General features: G+C 38.9%; 1 protein-coding gene and 1 non-coding gene across 3 annotated transcripts in view; one reads left to right on the top strand and one right to left on the bottom strand.

Annotated features, from left to right (window-relative positions):
- Positions 1-15,837, bottom strand: part of RNF141 (ring finger protein 141) — a 49,024-nt gene that overhangs the window by 16,548 nt on the left and 16,639 nt on the right. For both annotated transcript variants that reach the window (XM_060018485.1, XM_060018486.1), the window contains exons 2-3: positions 14,313-14,506; positions 11,281-11,389 (exon numbers count right to left, since the gene is read on the bottom strand). In XM_060018485.1, coding sequence (XP_059874468.1) covers positions 11,281-11,389; positions 14,313-14,455 — 252 coding nt within the window. In that variant the 5' untranslated portion in view covers positions 14,456-14,506. The remainder of the gene's footprint in view (positions 1-11,280; positions 11,390-14,312; positions 14,507-15,837) is intronic.
- On the top strand, positions 2,614-2,720 carry LOC132430406 (U6 spliceosomal RNA). Its single transcript, XR_009520497.1, has one exon. It is a non-coding gene; the product is annotated as a U6 spliceosomal RNA (small nuclear RNA).

Genomic DNA, 15,837 nt, shown 5'->3' on the forward strand with positions numbered 1-15,837 from the left:
AGGGAAGCCCTACTATCAGCTTTTTATACTGGACTTTAACTCTTTTTTTCTAATGTTAACACTGACTTCTCATAGAGTCTTTCAAAAAGAAACTAAGAAATGCAAATAAAACATTTCTTTAGATCTAAAATCAAGAAAAATTATACAAATGAAAGGTCTGATTGCCTATGTTTTTAATACTTTTGTTTTTCTAACTTAGAATCTTATTTTAAGGATGATGTTTAATCACCATAAAGATATAATGGTTAGAGATACTGAGGCAAAAAAAATTTTTTTTGACTAATAGTAAAATCAAACATTAATTCTGTGTTTGCCAAAGAAAAGCAACAGAAAACTAAGGGATCAGAAATCTGCTACATTCATATTCCTACAGTTTTCTACAATTTCTACTGGGCCCTTCAATGTGAGCTGAGTAATTTATAAAACAAAGATGGAGAATGTAATTTAGGTACTATACTATATCAATACACAAGGAAAGCTTCAACCTATCCCAGTCATTTAAAATGAGAATATTTCTTCAACAGATTTTTGTTCACTCAACATATATTGAGTTCTTACCAGGTACTAAGCATTACAGGCTGTAAGAGATACAAGGATGAATCTAGACAGAGTTCCTGCTCTCAGGAGCTTAATATCTTCTAGGGAAACTAAGAACCTAAACAAATAATTTTAGTCATAACGTAAAATTTAATCATGAAGTATAAATAAAGTGCTTTTGGAGTTTAGAAGAGCCAAAAGAATTTCTTTAGGTTAACTTTATGGATGAGATGGTATTTGAGGTGGACCTTTAAGGAGACCTCAAATTTAGACATGCAGAAATAAAAGATGTGGCAGAAACTACTGGCTGATTATCCAAATGCCATTCCCACTTTTTACTGTGCCAGTAGTGCCCTAATTTTGTTTTGGTGACTACCACTCCCTGAAATGACTCAGGAGTCAATCCTTGTTAGTCTCATCTAAATCAATCACAGTAATCACATCCCCTCTGCCAGTGTAGGTGTAAGAAGGGGAATGTGAGCTAATATTGACCCAATGAGTTTGAAAGAGGGATCTGCTAGGTCTTTGAATTAACCAATCGAGGAGGTACTTTATATTAGGGTTTCTTGATAAGTGAGAAAATAAATACTGTTTTTGTTTAAACTGGTGGAATAGGGTTTTTTTGTGACTTGTATCTGATGGCAATTTAAACAACAGAGGAATGGACATTCTAGATGAGGGAACTCAGTGAGCAGAGGCATCGAGATAGGAAAGTAACAGCTATACAACCTTAAATTAGTTAAGCCTGGTGACTGCAAAAGGGGATAGTGGTAAAACAGAAAAGATAGCTTGGAGCCATATTGTAGAGGGCCTCAAATGCCAGGTCAAAGGGTTGGGACTATTTTGAAGCCATGGAAGAACTGCTGAGGAATTTTAAACAGAAAAGTGATCTGATGAGAGCTGTGCTTTAGAAAGGTTATTCTCACAGCATCATAAATTAGAACTGAGGTGGAGTCAAGATGGCGGTGTAGGAAGACGTGGGGTTAGCGTCTCCCCACAACTAGGGCGACTGCCAGCCAATGGTGGGAGACTCTGACACCCAAGGAGATTTGAGGAACCCCAAAGTGAATTGGTAGGACGTATGGGGGACTGAGGCAGGAGGACAAGTGGAGGCCAGACAGGATCGGTGCCCCTGAGGCCAGGGAGATCAGGAGAGGCAGGTGGGAGGGACTCTCTGAGAAGAGTGGGAAAGGAGTGGGGGGCAACTGCCCTGCCCATTTGGGCCCGGGGAGGCTGATGAGGTCCCAGGCTGATCCCCTGCCCTCAAAATCCCCTCCAGGCCCCATGGGTCCTTGGAGGTACAGGAGGGAGGCCAGAGGAGATCAGGAGAGGCAGGTGGGAGGGGCCCTCCCAGACCGGAGGAGAGGAGAAGAGGGCGTTTGCCCCACCCATTTGAGCCCAGGAAGCCTGCTGGGCTCCCAGGTGAGGTCTGCTGCCCTCTGAGACCAGGGGTGGGGGGCACACCTGGGCCCCTTCTGTTCCTTGAGCCTAAGCTCCACCCCCCCACAGCCCACAGGGCCTTTTCCAGCCCTGTGGGTCCTGAGCATTGTCCCTGCCCACCACCCAAACCTCACCAATGTTTAGGCCCCACCCTCCACAGCCAAGGTCTCCCCCCACCCTTTTTTTTTCTTTTCCTCCCTCCTCTTTTTTACTATTGTGGTACTGATGTACCTTCTGGTTGTTGAGTCATCTATATTTTCAGTTTTATATTCTTCCTAGCATATCTGTTAGTTTCCTAGTCTAATTTTATTTTTTACTTTGTTATTGTTCTTTTTTTATTTTGCCACCCCAGGTGGCTGGCAGGATCTTGGTTCATGAGCCTGGGGTCAGGCTGAAGCTCCTGTGGTGGGAACTCCGAGTCTGAACCACTGGCTAACAGAGAACCTCAGACCCCAGGGAATATTCATCGGAGCGAGGTCTCATGGAGTTCCTCATCTCGGCAGCAAGACCCAGCTCTAGCCAATAGCCTATAAACCCCAGTGTTGGAAGACTCAGGCCAAACAAACAGTAAGACAGGAATACAACCCCACTCATTAAAAAAAAAAAAAAAATGAGATGGCAAAAAAACATGTCACAGTGCTCGCTTCGGCAGCACATATACTAAAATTGGAATGATACAGAGAACATTAGCATGGCCCCTGCACAAGGATGACACGCAAATTCGTAAAGCGTTCCATATTTTTACATATGTATATGTATAGCTGATTCACTTTGTTATAAAGCAGAAACTAACACACCATTGTAAAGCAATGACACTCCAATAAAGATGTTAAAAAAAAATATGTCACAGATGAAGGAGCAAGGAAAAAAGCTACAAGACCAAATAAATGAACAGGAAATAGGTAATTTACCTGAAAAAGAATTCACAGTAATGATAATAAAGATGATCCAGAATCTTGGAAATAGAATGGAGGCACGGATTGAGAAAATACAAGAAATGTTTAACAAAGATCTAGAAGAATTAAAGAACAAACAAACACAGATGAACAACACAATAACTGAAATGAAAAATACTAGAAGGAATCAATAACAGAATAACTGAGGGAGAAGAATGAATAAGTAAGCTGGAAGACAAAATGGTGGAAGTAACTGCCAAGGAGCAGAATAAAGGAAAAAGAATGAAAAGAATTGAAGGCAATCTCAGAGACCTCTGGGACAACACTAAATGCACCAACATTCGAAGTATAGGGGTCCCAGAAGAAGAAGAGAAAAAGAAAGGGTCTGAGAAAATATTTGAAGAGATTATGGTTGAAAACTTCCCTAACATGGGAAAGGAAATAGTCATCCAAGTCCAGGAATCACAGAGAGTCCCATACAGGATAAACCCTAGGAAAAACACACCAAGACACATATTAATCAAACTAACAAAAATTAAATTCAAAGAAAAAATATTAAAAGCAGCGAGGGAAAAACAAAAAATAACATACAAAGGAGTCCCCATAAGGTTATCAGCTGATTTTTCAGCAGAACTTTGCAGGCCAGAAAGGAGTGGAAGGATATACTTAAAGTGATGAAAGAGAAACACCTACAGTTAAGATTACTCTACCCAGAAGGATCTGATTCAGATTAGATGGAGAAATCAAAAGCTTTTTCAGACAAGCAAAAGCTAAAGAGAATTCAGTATCACCAAACCACCTTTACAACAAATGCTAAAGAAACTTCTCTAAGCAGGAAACACAAGAGAAGAAAAAGACTCACAAAAACAAACCCAAAACAATTAAGAAAATGGTAATAGGAACATGCATGTCGATAACCTTTAATGTAAATGGATTAAATGCCCCAATCAAAAGACACAGACTGGCTGAATGGATACAAAAACAAGACCCATATATATGCTGTCTACAAGAGACCCACTTCAGACCTAGGGATACATACAGACTGAAAGTGAAGGGATGGAAAAAGATATTCCATACAAATGGAAATCAAAAGAAAGCTGGAGTAGCAATACTCGTATCAGATAAAATAGACTTTAAAATAAAGACTGTTACAAGAGATAAGGACACTACATAATGATCAAGGGATCAATCCAAGAAAAAAATGTAACAATTATAAATATTTATGCACCCAGCACAGGAGTACCTCAATACATAAGGCAAATGCTAAAACAACCATAAAAGGGGAAATCAACAGTAACACAATAACAGTAGGGGACTTTAACACCCCACTTACACCAATGGACAGATCATCTAAACAGAAAATAAATAAGGAAACACAAGCTTTAAATGACACAATAGACCAGATAGATTTAATTGATATTTATAGGACATTCCATCTGCAAGTGGCAGAATACACTTTCTTCCCAAGTGCACATGGAACATTCTCCAGGACAGATCACATTTTGGGCCACAAATCAAGCCTCAGAAAATTTAAGAAAACTGAAATCATATCAAGCATCTTTTCTGACCACAACACTATGAGGTTGGAAATCAATTACAGGAAAAAAACTGTAAAAAACACAAATACATGGAGGCTAAACAGTGAGATACTAAATAACCAAGAGGTCACTGAAGAAATCCAAGAAGAATTTAAAAAATACATAGAAACAAATGACAATGAAAACACGACACCCCAAAACCTATGGGATGCAGCAAAAGCAGTTCTAAGAAATTGCTAAGTTTATAGCAATTCAATCTCACCTCAAGAAACAAGAAAAATCTCAAATAAACAATCTAACCCTACACTTAAAACAACTAGAGAAAGAATAACAAAGAAAACCCAAAGTCAGTAGAAGGAAAGAAATCATAAATATCAGAGCAGAAATAAATGAAATAAAAATGAAGAAAACAATAGCAAAGATCAATAAAACTAAAAGCTGGTTTTTTGAGAAGATAAACAAAATTGATAAACCCTTAGTTAGACTCATCAAGAAAAAAAGGGAGAGGACGCAAATCAATAAAATTAGAAATGAAAAAGGAAAAATCACAACTGACACTGCAGAAATTCAAAGGACTATAAGAGACTACTACAAACAACTATGTGCCAATAAAATGGACAACCATGAAGAAATGGACAAATTCTTGGAAAGGTACAATTTTCCAAGACTGAAGCAGGAAGAAATAGAAAATATAAACAGACCAATCACAAGCACTGAAATTGAAACTGCGATTAAAAATCTTCCAATAGGGCTTCCCTGGTGGCGCAGTGGTTGAGAGTCTGCCTACCGATGCAGGGGACACGGGTTTGTGCCCTGGTCCAGGAAGATCCCACATGCCGCGGACTGGCTGGGCCTGTGAGCCATGGCCGCTGAGCCTGCGCGTCCAGAGCCTGTGCTCCGCGACGGGAGAGGCCACAGCAGTGAGAGGCCTGCGTACCACACACACACACACAAATCTTCCAATAAACAAAAGCCCAGGACCAGAGGGATTCACAGGTGAATTCTATCAGATACTTAGAGAAGAGCTAACACCTATCCTTCTTAAACTCTTCCAAAATATAGCAGAAGGAGGAACACTCCCAAACTCATTCTATGAGGCCACCATCACCCTAATACCAAAACTAGACAAAGATGTCACAAAAAAAACTACAGGCCAATATCACTGATGAACATAGATGCAAAAATCCTCAACAAAATACTAGCAAACAGAATCCAACAACACATTATAAGGATCCTACACCAAGATCAAGTGGGATTTATCCCAGGGATGCAAGGATTCTTCAATATATGCAAATCAATCAATGTAATACACCACATTAACAGATTAAGTAATAAAAACCATATGATAATCTCAATAGATGCAGGAAAAGCTTTCAACAAAATTCAACACCCATTTATGATAAAAACCCTCCAGAAAATGAGCATAGAAGGAACTTACCTCAACATAATAAAGGCCATATATGACAAACCCACAGCCAACATCGCTCCCAAAAGTGAAAAAATGAAACCATTTCCTCTAAGATCAGGAACAAGACAAAGTTGCCCATTCTCACTGCTACTATTCAACATCGTTTAGGAAGTCCTAGCCACAGCAGTCAGAGAAGAAAAAGAAATAAAAGGAATACAAATTGGAAAAGAAGAAGTAAAACTGTCACTGTTTGCAGATGACATGATACTATACATAGAAAATCCTAAAGATGCCACCAGAAAACTACTAGAATTAATCAATGAATTTGCTAAGGTTGCAGGATACAAAATCAATGCACAGACATCTCTGGCATTCTTATACACCGACAATGAAAAATCAGAAAGAGAAATTAAGGAAACACTCCCATTTACCACTGCAACAAAAATAAAATACCTAGGAATAAAGCTGCCTAAGGAGGTGAAAGACTTGTACTCAGAAAACTATAAAACACTGATGAAAGAAATCAAAGATGACATAAACAGATGGAGGAATACACCATGTTCTTGGATTGGAAGAATCAATAATGTGAAAATGGCTATACTACCCAAAGCAATCTACAGATTCAATGCAATCCCTAACAAACTACCAATGGCATTCTTCACAGAATTAGAACAAAAAATTTTACAATTCGTATGGAAACACAAAAGACCCCAAATAGCCAAAGCAATCTTGAGAAAGAAAAACGGAGTTGGAGGAATGAGGCTTCCAGACTTCAAACTATACTACAAAGCTACAGTAATCAAGACAGTATGGCAGTGGCACAAAACCAGAAATATAGATCAATGGTACAAGATAGAATGCCCAGAGATAAACCCATGCACATATGGGCACCTAATTTACGACAAGGAGGCAAGAACATACAGTGGAGAAAAGACAGCCTCTTCAATAAGTGGTGCTGGGAAAACTGGACAGCTACATGTAAAAGAATGAAATTAGAGGGCTTCCCTGGTGGCGCAGTGGTTGATAGTCTGCCTGCTGATGCAGGGGACGCGGGTTCGTGCCCCGGTCTGGGAAGATCCCACATGCCGCGGAGCGGCTGGGTCCGTGAGCCATGGCCGCTGAGCTTGTGCATCCGGAGCCTGTGCTCCGCAGCAGGAGAGGCCACAACAGTGAGAGGCCCACGTACAGAAGAAAAAAAAAAAAAGAATGAAATTAGAATACTACCTAACACCATACACAAAAATAAACTCCAAATGGATTAAAGCCTTAAGTGTAAGATCAGACACTATAAACCTCTTGGAGGAAAACATAGGAAAAACACTCTTTGACATAAGCCACAGCAAGATCTTTTTTGACCCACCTCCTAGAGTAATGGAAATAAAAACAAAAATAAACAAATGGGACTTAATTAACCTTAAAGCTTTTGCACAGCAAAGGAAACCATAAACAAGACAAAAAGACAACACTCAGAATGGGAGAAAATATTTGCCAATGAAACAACAGACAAAGGATTAATCTCCAAAATATACAAACAGCTCATGGAGCTCAATATCAAAAAAACAAACAATCCAGTTAAAAAATGGGCAGAAGACCTAAAGAGACATTTCACCAAGGCAGACATACAGATAGCCAAGAGGCACATGAAAAGATGCTCAACATCACTAATTACTAGAGAAATGCAAATCAAAACTACAATGAGGTATCACCTCGCGGGTCAGAATGGCCATTATCAAAAAATCTAGAAACAATAAATGCTGAAAAGGGTGTGATGAAAAGGGAACCTTCCTGCACTGTTGGTGGGAATGTAAATTGATACAACCACTATGGAAAACAGTATCGAGGTTCCTTAAAAAGCTAAAAATAGAACTACCACGTGACCCAGCAATCCCACTACTGAGCATGTACCCTGAGAAAACCATAATTCAAAAAGAGACACGGGGGCTTCCCTGGTGGCACAGTGGTTGAGAGTCCGCCTGCCGATACAGGGTACACGGGTTCGTGCCCTGGTCCAGTAAGATCCCACGTGCCGCGGAGCGGCTGGGCCCGTGAGCCATGGCCGCTGAGCCTGCGCGTCCGGAGCCTGTGCTCCGCAACCGGAGAAGCCACAACAGTGAGAGGCCCGCATACCGCAAAAAAAAAAAAAAAAAAAAAAAAAGAGACATGGGGCTTCCCTGGTGGCGCAGTGGTTGATAGTCTGCCTGCTGATGCAGGGGACGCAGGTTCGTGCCCCGGTCCGGGAAGATCCCACATGCCGTGGAGCGGCTGGGCCTGTGAGCCATGGCCGCTGAGCCTGCACGTCCGGAGGCTGTGCTCCGCAAAGGGAGAGGCCACAACAGTGAGAGGCCCGCGTACCGCAAAAAAAAAAAAAAAAAAAAAAAAAGAGACATGTACCATAATGTTCACTGCAGCTCTATTTACAATAGCTAGGACATGGAATCAACCTAAATGTCCATTGATAGATGAACGGATAAAGAAGATGTGGCACATATATACAATGGAATATTACTCAGCCATAAAAAGAAATGAAATTGAGTTATTTGTAGTGAGGTGGATGGACCTAGAGTCTGTCATACAGAATGAAATAAGTCAGAAAGAGAAAAACAAATACCATATGCTACGCATATATATGGAATCTAAAACAGAAAAGGTACTGATGAACCTAGTTGCAGGGCAGGAATAAAGAGGCAGAATATGGACTTGAGGAAATGGGGTGGGAGAGTGAAGCTGGGGTGAAGAGAGAGTAGCATCAACATATATACACTACTGAATGTAAAATAGTTGGCCGGTGGGAAGCAGCAGCATAGCACAGGGAGATTGGCTCGATGCTTTGTGATGACCTATGGGGGTGGGATAGGGAGGATGGGAGGGAGGCTCAAGAGGAAGGGGATATGGGGACATGTGTATGTATATGGCTGATTTGCTTTGTTGTGCAACAGAAACTAACAATATTGTGAAGCAATTATACTCCAATAAAGAGCTATTAAAAAATAATAAATAAATAAATTGGAATTAGGAGAAGAGTCTGAAGGCGTGGAGATTAATCACTGAATCTAAAGTAATCTGGATGAGAAGAAAGAGGGGCCTGAGCATTAGTTACAGTCTCCTTGAGAGTGTGAACTTTGTGTTACAAGTAAACTCAAGTGAAACCTAGTAGAGATAAAACTGAAAAGATCAGCTGGATGGTTACTGTGGAAGAGAGAGCAAGAAAAGGAGAAAGAATGCACAGTTCTCAGAAATGACCTTTGTCACTAGAGTTCTTATAAATTCACCCATGTGTCCTCTGAAGTTGACTTTCAAATAGTCCTGAAAGATTATGTGCAGTGTAAACTCAAAGATGATGGGAGTACTGTATGGGATTTACTTAGTCTATTTGAATGGTTTTACATGTTTTAAGCACAGTTCTTCATTTCTTCTTTACCTTATTCCTTTGCAAATTCAAAAGTTCTTTTGGTAGTATGCATATTTATAACACTGTAAAAAACCGCTTATGAATGTAATATAAATATAATATAAACCCCAAAACAAACAGAAAATGGAAAAATATGTGTTTGGTATACAGTTTTAAAAAAAATAAATTTATTTATTTATTTGTTTTTTATTTTTGGCTGTGTTGGGTCTTTGTTGCTGCGTGCGGGCCTTCTCTAGTTGCAGTGAGCAGGGGCTACTCTTCGTTGTGGTGCGTGGGCTTCTCCTTGTGGTGGCTTCTCTTATTGTGGAGCACGGGCTCTAGGCGTGTGGGCTTCAGTAGTTGTGGTGTACGGGCTGTAGAGCACAGGCTCAGTAGTTGTGGTGCACGGGCTTAGCTGCTCTGCGGCATGTGGGATCTTTCTGGACCAGGGCTCGAACCCATGTCCCCTGCACTGGCAGGGGATTCTTAATCACTGCGCCACCAGGGAAGCCCTGGTATACAGTTTTTGAGCCCAGTAATCTAAGTATAAATAACAAAATGTGATCTTGGATCAAGCTGTATTTCAGTGTGTATTCTGTTACTATGATTTGTGACATATTATACACTATATAAAGTTACACTGCTACCCACACCACACTGTATCACATTAACTACCTCTGTCATGAATAATGCAAAAAATTTTTGAATGATGGTTCTCTGGCAGCTGTTAAGTGCTTTTTAACATTTGGACTTAAAAAAAATCAATAAGCAAATGTTCAGTGTTGATAGACACAGCTGAGTGGTATTAAACTATACTATATATTTTCTCTAAATCAACTGTAAACTTTAACAGGTGCCATTCAACTTCAGGCACTTAGCCAAGTCTGGAATTAAGATCTCTCTGTCTTTGTTCCTCTAATCCTTTTTAAAGTTCTTTTATTACTTAAATAATTAGACCTTCAAATTCGATCAACTAAACACAATCAATCCTACTCCACTTATAGCATAGTAGTGGCAATCAACCCACTGGGGAAATGTGACATATTATTTGGGTAACATCCAGTGTCCATGATACAAAAGAAAAAAATCTCCTTACCCAGGAGTTCTTCATGGATTGATCAGGAGTTGAAATAAAGGCATTCATGAATGCACAACTTATTGTTTATATGCATATGGATGATTTTATTGTGTTTTAGAGCAAGGGTTGGGATAGGAGGAAGCTTAATAAAATTCATGCCTTTAATTTCACCAAAAGTTCTATGGCCTCAAAAAGGTTAAGAACCACATATTCTAATCTACCCATTAGTGGATGAGGCTTCCTAATACTCTATGACAGCTGCCATATTTTTTAGCACAGTTGATATACTCTATTATCTAAAATTTAAAGATGAACTAAGAGACACTTAATTTTTAAGAAGTCATCTTAGAGCTAAGTAGGGTGTTACTTTAGGATTCCACAGTCAGTTAAATTCCAAAAAGAGAGGTACAAGATAAGGATGAACGTTTACTACCACTTTCCTTGATTATAAAAACCTCTTCTGGGGCTTCCCTGGTGGTGCAATGGTTAAGAATCCGCCTGCCAATGCAGGGGACACAGGTTCAATACCTGGTCTGGGAAGATCCCACATGCCATGAAGCAACTAAGCCTGTATGCCACAACTACTGAGCCCGCATGCTGCAACTGCTGAAGCCCGAGTGCCTAGAGCCGGTGCTCCACAGCAGGAGAGGCCACCGCAGTTAGAAGCCCTTGCACTGCAACAAAGAGTGGCCCCTGCTTGCCGCAACTAGAGAAAGCCTGCATGCAGCTACGAAGACCCAACACAGCCAAAAATAAATAAATTAAATTAAAAAATAAATCTCTGCTATATGGCAATTATACAACCAGTGAAATTCAAACAGTTAACCTGGAAGGCAAAAATAGTATCAAAACTGTTTTATATGGTTTTACAAATAAATGTTAATAACAACCAAATTATAAACATTTATTTCCACTGTATTATATTATACTATTAAATGTGGTTCTAACCACCAAAATAGTTTAAGCTCAGAGTTGGAAATATTTATCACTCTCACCTTGGTACAGACTACTCGTACAACCACTTTCCAAAAGGCAGAGGAATCAGACCCAGGTTGTACCTCAAAGAGAAGATGTTTTTCCTGGCCAGAAGCCACTTTAGCAGTTCTGAAAAGAGGTAAACACATTCGTTAATTTTATGAAAAGTCACGTAAAATAATGGAGCTACGAAACCAGATTCAAGAAAGTTTAAGACAGAGGAGGAAATGTGAAGAAAACACAGAAAGACAAATAACAATAATGGTGATTGTAATAATTAGATTTTTAAAATACAGGGATAGAGAATGTTTTGACTATAAACATACAATTTAATTTTCAAGGTGGAAAGCATAGTGGAATGATATTTATAAATCTATTTTTTTCATATCTATATCTCAATGGTCTTTAAATTTCTAACAAAGACAGCTAGGAAAAACATGTGCAAGGAATCAGGTACTTAAAGAAAAAATTTAGCTGGTTTCATTTATCCATATTTTGACTAGTGCCTCAGATGTATATAAAGTGTGAAAAAATGTTGATCTTGGTTGAGTCCTTCCTTAAGCAACAACACTTATATACCTCTTTGAAGACAATTTTTACAGATAATTTGAAACTGGATGAAGCAAATGATTTTGAGACGCTTATGTAACTTTACTGTCCTCCCCTAGCAGAGTAATTCTGATTTAGAAAGCAACAGGATACTAACATAAAAAATATAACACTTTTTAGGATAACTCAATATCGTGCAACAATGCCAATTTAAATCAGTTCAAAGACATAAGTATTGCAGCTCCCTTTTATCATTACTCACATTTCTCTCTGAGCACCAGTGGGGATATCACAGTCAGAACTAAGAAACTTACAGCTAAATAAATTGAGGCCATTGAAAATTAAGTAACTAGCCCTAGGTAACAAAGTCTGCCAGTGAAAGTAGTACTGCCAGTTCCCAGTTCTGTTTTCTAGCTATCAAGCCATGCGTCTTTTGCGTAGGTTTAACTTTATAGTTCTCAGACAGCACTGAACTTGTGAAATTCCAACTCTGACCCAGGGGAATTGGTTTTAAGAAGCAAATCCAGTCAGAAACATTCTGTGCTAATAAATAAAAGGGAGATACTCTTTTACCATCACCTCTATATTACACAGTAAGCTTAGCTTGAGGATGTTTTCATAGGACACATTTTATCCAGTATCTTTAGGCCAAAAAACAAAATTTCATATAAGAGACTAGGTTTTTTTGTATGTAAGTTCTAAGACTCTAAAGGGATGGCAAATGTCATTGATTACTCTTCAAAAAAGTTGACACAATATACATAAAAATTCCACTCTTATGATACTATTAAATTCTCAATTGAATTTTATTCCTTAAGAATACAGTCTCAGAAGTAATGCCTCAAATGCTACCATTTGGATGATCTTTAAAAAAAAAAAAAAAAAAAGAACAAAGTAAAATGCTAGAGTTTTAAAAACCATGACTACATTTTTATTATAAAAGATCAGACAATACACAAATATACACAGTAAAAGGTAAAATCTCCCTTCTCTGCTCCCCTTTTCCATCACCTCCCCAGAGAGCTGTGTATATCTTTCCAGTTCATTTTCTATGCATTTATATATATATATATATCTACACAGGATCCATCCATATATCCATACAGGGCTTCTTTTTGGTTTGTCTGTTTTTAATGAGTGAAATCCAGTGTTCTTAAAAGAAATGATCTTCTAAGATAACTTTTAAGAGTTAAGAATGCTTTATTCTTCATGACTGGCTAATAACAGGACACTCCAGCCATGTCCATAAAAACACTGCATTTCCTTCTCTTTATCTAATGTGTTCTAAATGGCCAAGTATAATATGTCTCTTATCCAATACAGTTATTGCAAAGCTTAAGGAGTACATTCATGTATTTTACCCTAAACTATTAATAGTGACTATAATATAAATTTATATATACTAAGTGGTTCCAAACTGCTTGGTGATTTTGTTTGGCCTTTTTGGGGTTTAAGGAGAGGTAACATGGGATAGTGGAAAGATCTTCAGACTTGGGGAAAGCTGGATCTGCCATCGATACTTAGGTAATCACTTTAGGCCTCAGTTAAAATGTCAGACTGTCAGCAGAGTGCCTTGCACATACTATGGGCTCAGTGAACGTTAGCTAAGTTGGATAGACTAAAGAAAGAACCTTTAAGATCTCATTTAAAAGGCAATGCCAATAAGTTATAACTATACCCCCAGGGAGACAGAAGATACATATACAAAGAGAGTTGGATATGGGTGCTGCTAGAGGAAGACTTAATAGAAAGAAGTGACATCTGCTCTCCTGTCACTAAGGGAGAACACACAAACAAAAATGGAATATTTTAAAAGTGTAACAATCTGGGGTCATTCAGGGACAGAGCTCAGTATATTTTAATAGCTTCTATACAGATCAGTATAAAAATTGATTTAATAAAGAATAATTCACAAAGAGAAGGCTGTTCTATTGGATGTGCTAAGGAGGCAGAGAAGTTTATACTCCATCTTAGAAACCTATTCAAGAGTTAAGTAGAGATGTAAACATGATAGCTAATTAGAAAATATTTATAAACAAAATATCTTATTCTTCAGTGATGACAAATGAATTATTACCATATATATATATTTCTCTGGCAAAATAATGGTTCAATGAACAAACACAGAAGATTTATTTATTAACTAGATGAATTGGTTGATATTCAGAAACCTGAAGTGCCCTTTAACTATCCTAGGTGCCTTTCTCTAGATGACTAACTGGTATATTCTCTTCTGTTATGCACCTCCTTCAGTGCTTTCAAACAAGGGTCAATTTACACACCTGTGGTCAAAATTCAGTTTTAAGTTCCTTCTGTTCTTTTAGTCCTATGACATATTTTTAGATAGCTACATAGAAAGTCTTATAGTACTCAATAAATATTTGCTAACTGCTGCTGAAAACATTCTCTTACCAACCAATACGTGTGGTTATCTCTCAGACAGTCATAACACTGGGGCAATATGTCAAGGGGAGAAAATAAAATGAAAAAGAGCAAGTCTTACACATCATTAAGTTCTGCTACTCTTCCAAGAAATTCTTCATAAGTTAAGGAGCCACTTTCTCGAACCAATGTGACATGTTTTGCTACTTTTTCTGGTAACTTGTTAAGAACCAGCTGCGTCTGATCCGAAATTTGCTGTCCCATGATGAAATGATGTCTTATGAAATCCAAAAAGAGTGTTGCTTCACATCGTTTCTGTCAAATATACATAAAAGTTACTTTTACATGTAATATATGGTATATATATTGTGTATATATATATATATATGTAATATATACTTTTAATATGTAATATAAAAATGGCAACATACCCATCCCTTCAAGAAAGTAAAGCAAAACAGGAATACTTTTAAGTGAGATCTCAACAGACTTACATGAGTCTAAGGTGGAATTTATTTAAACAACTATATTTTAAAGTAAAGATTTACAGTTCTATTTTTTAAAGATCATACAGGTAAATGAGAATACAGGATTCATTTATCTTATTGGGAGGGTGAATTCCTATAATTTTGCCAAGTTAAAAACCATTACACACACACACAGAGGCATTTAAGTGATTGTATTTAATAGGAAGTTTGTTTACCTCATATAATTTTCCTAAGAACATTTCCTGACTGCTTACCATGTCAGGCTCCAAACTAAGGGCTTTCATATATTATCTCATTTATCTCTTACAATAACCCTAAGAGGTAGGCATTATTATATTCCTAGTTGACAGATAAGGAAATAGAGTTGAGTGACTTATCTAAAGTTAAACAGCTGGGGACTTCCCTGGTGGTGCAGTGGTTAAGAATCCGCCTGCCAATGCAGGAGACACGGGTTCGATCCCTGGTCCAGGAAGATCCCACATGCCAAGGAGCAACTAAGCCTGTACGCCACAACTACTGAGCCTGCATGCCACAACTACTGAGTCCATGCACTGCAACTACTGAAACTTGCGCACTCTAGGGGCCGGGGACTGCAACTACTGAAGTCTGCATGCCTAGAGCCCGTACTGTGCAACAAGAGAAGCCACTGCGATGAGAAGACCGCGCACCACGACGAAGAGTAACCTCTGCTCGCCACAACTAGAGAAAGCCCACGCGCAGCAACGAAGACCCAACGCAGCCCCCCAAAAAACATTAAACAGTTGGTAGCACTTCCCTGGTGGCGCAGTGGTTAAGAATCCGCTTGCCAATGCAGGAAGCCCTGGTCTGGGAAGATCCCACATGCCGCGGAGCAACTAAGCCTGTGTGCCACAACTACTGAGCCTGTGCTCTAGAGCTGGCAAGCCACAACTACTGAGACCTGCGTGCCACAACTACTGAAGTCCATGCACCTAGAGCCCGTGCTCCGCAACAAGAGAAGCCACCGCAATGAGAAGTCTGTGCACCGCAACAAAGAGTAGCCCCTGCTCGCCGCAACTAGAAGGAAAGCCCACGCACAGCAATGAAGACCCAACACAGCCAAAACTAAATAATAAATTTATATGAAAAACAAACAGTTGGTAAATGGTTGAAGTGAAATTTGAACTCATGTTTTTTAGA

This window comes from Delphinus delphis, chromosome 8, assembly GCF_949987515.2.
Source record: "Delphinus delphis chromosome 8, mDelDel1.2, whole genome shotgun sequence".
Classification (NCBI taxonomy): domain Eukaryota; kingdom Metazoa; phylum Chordata; class Mammalia; order Artiodactyla; family Delphinidae; genus Delphinus; species Delphinus delphis.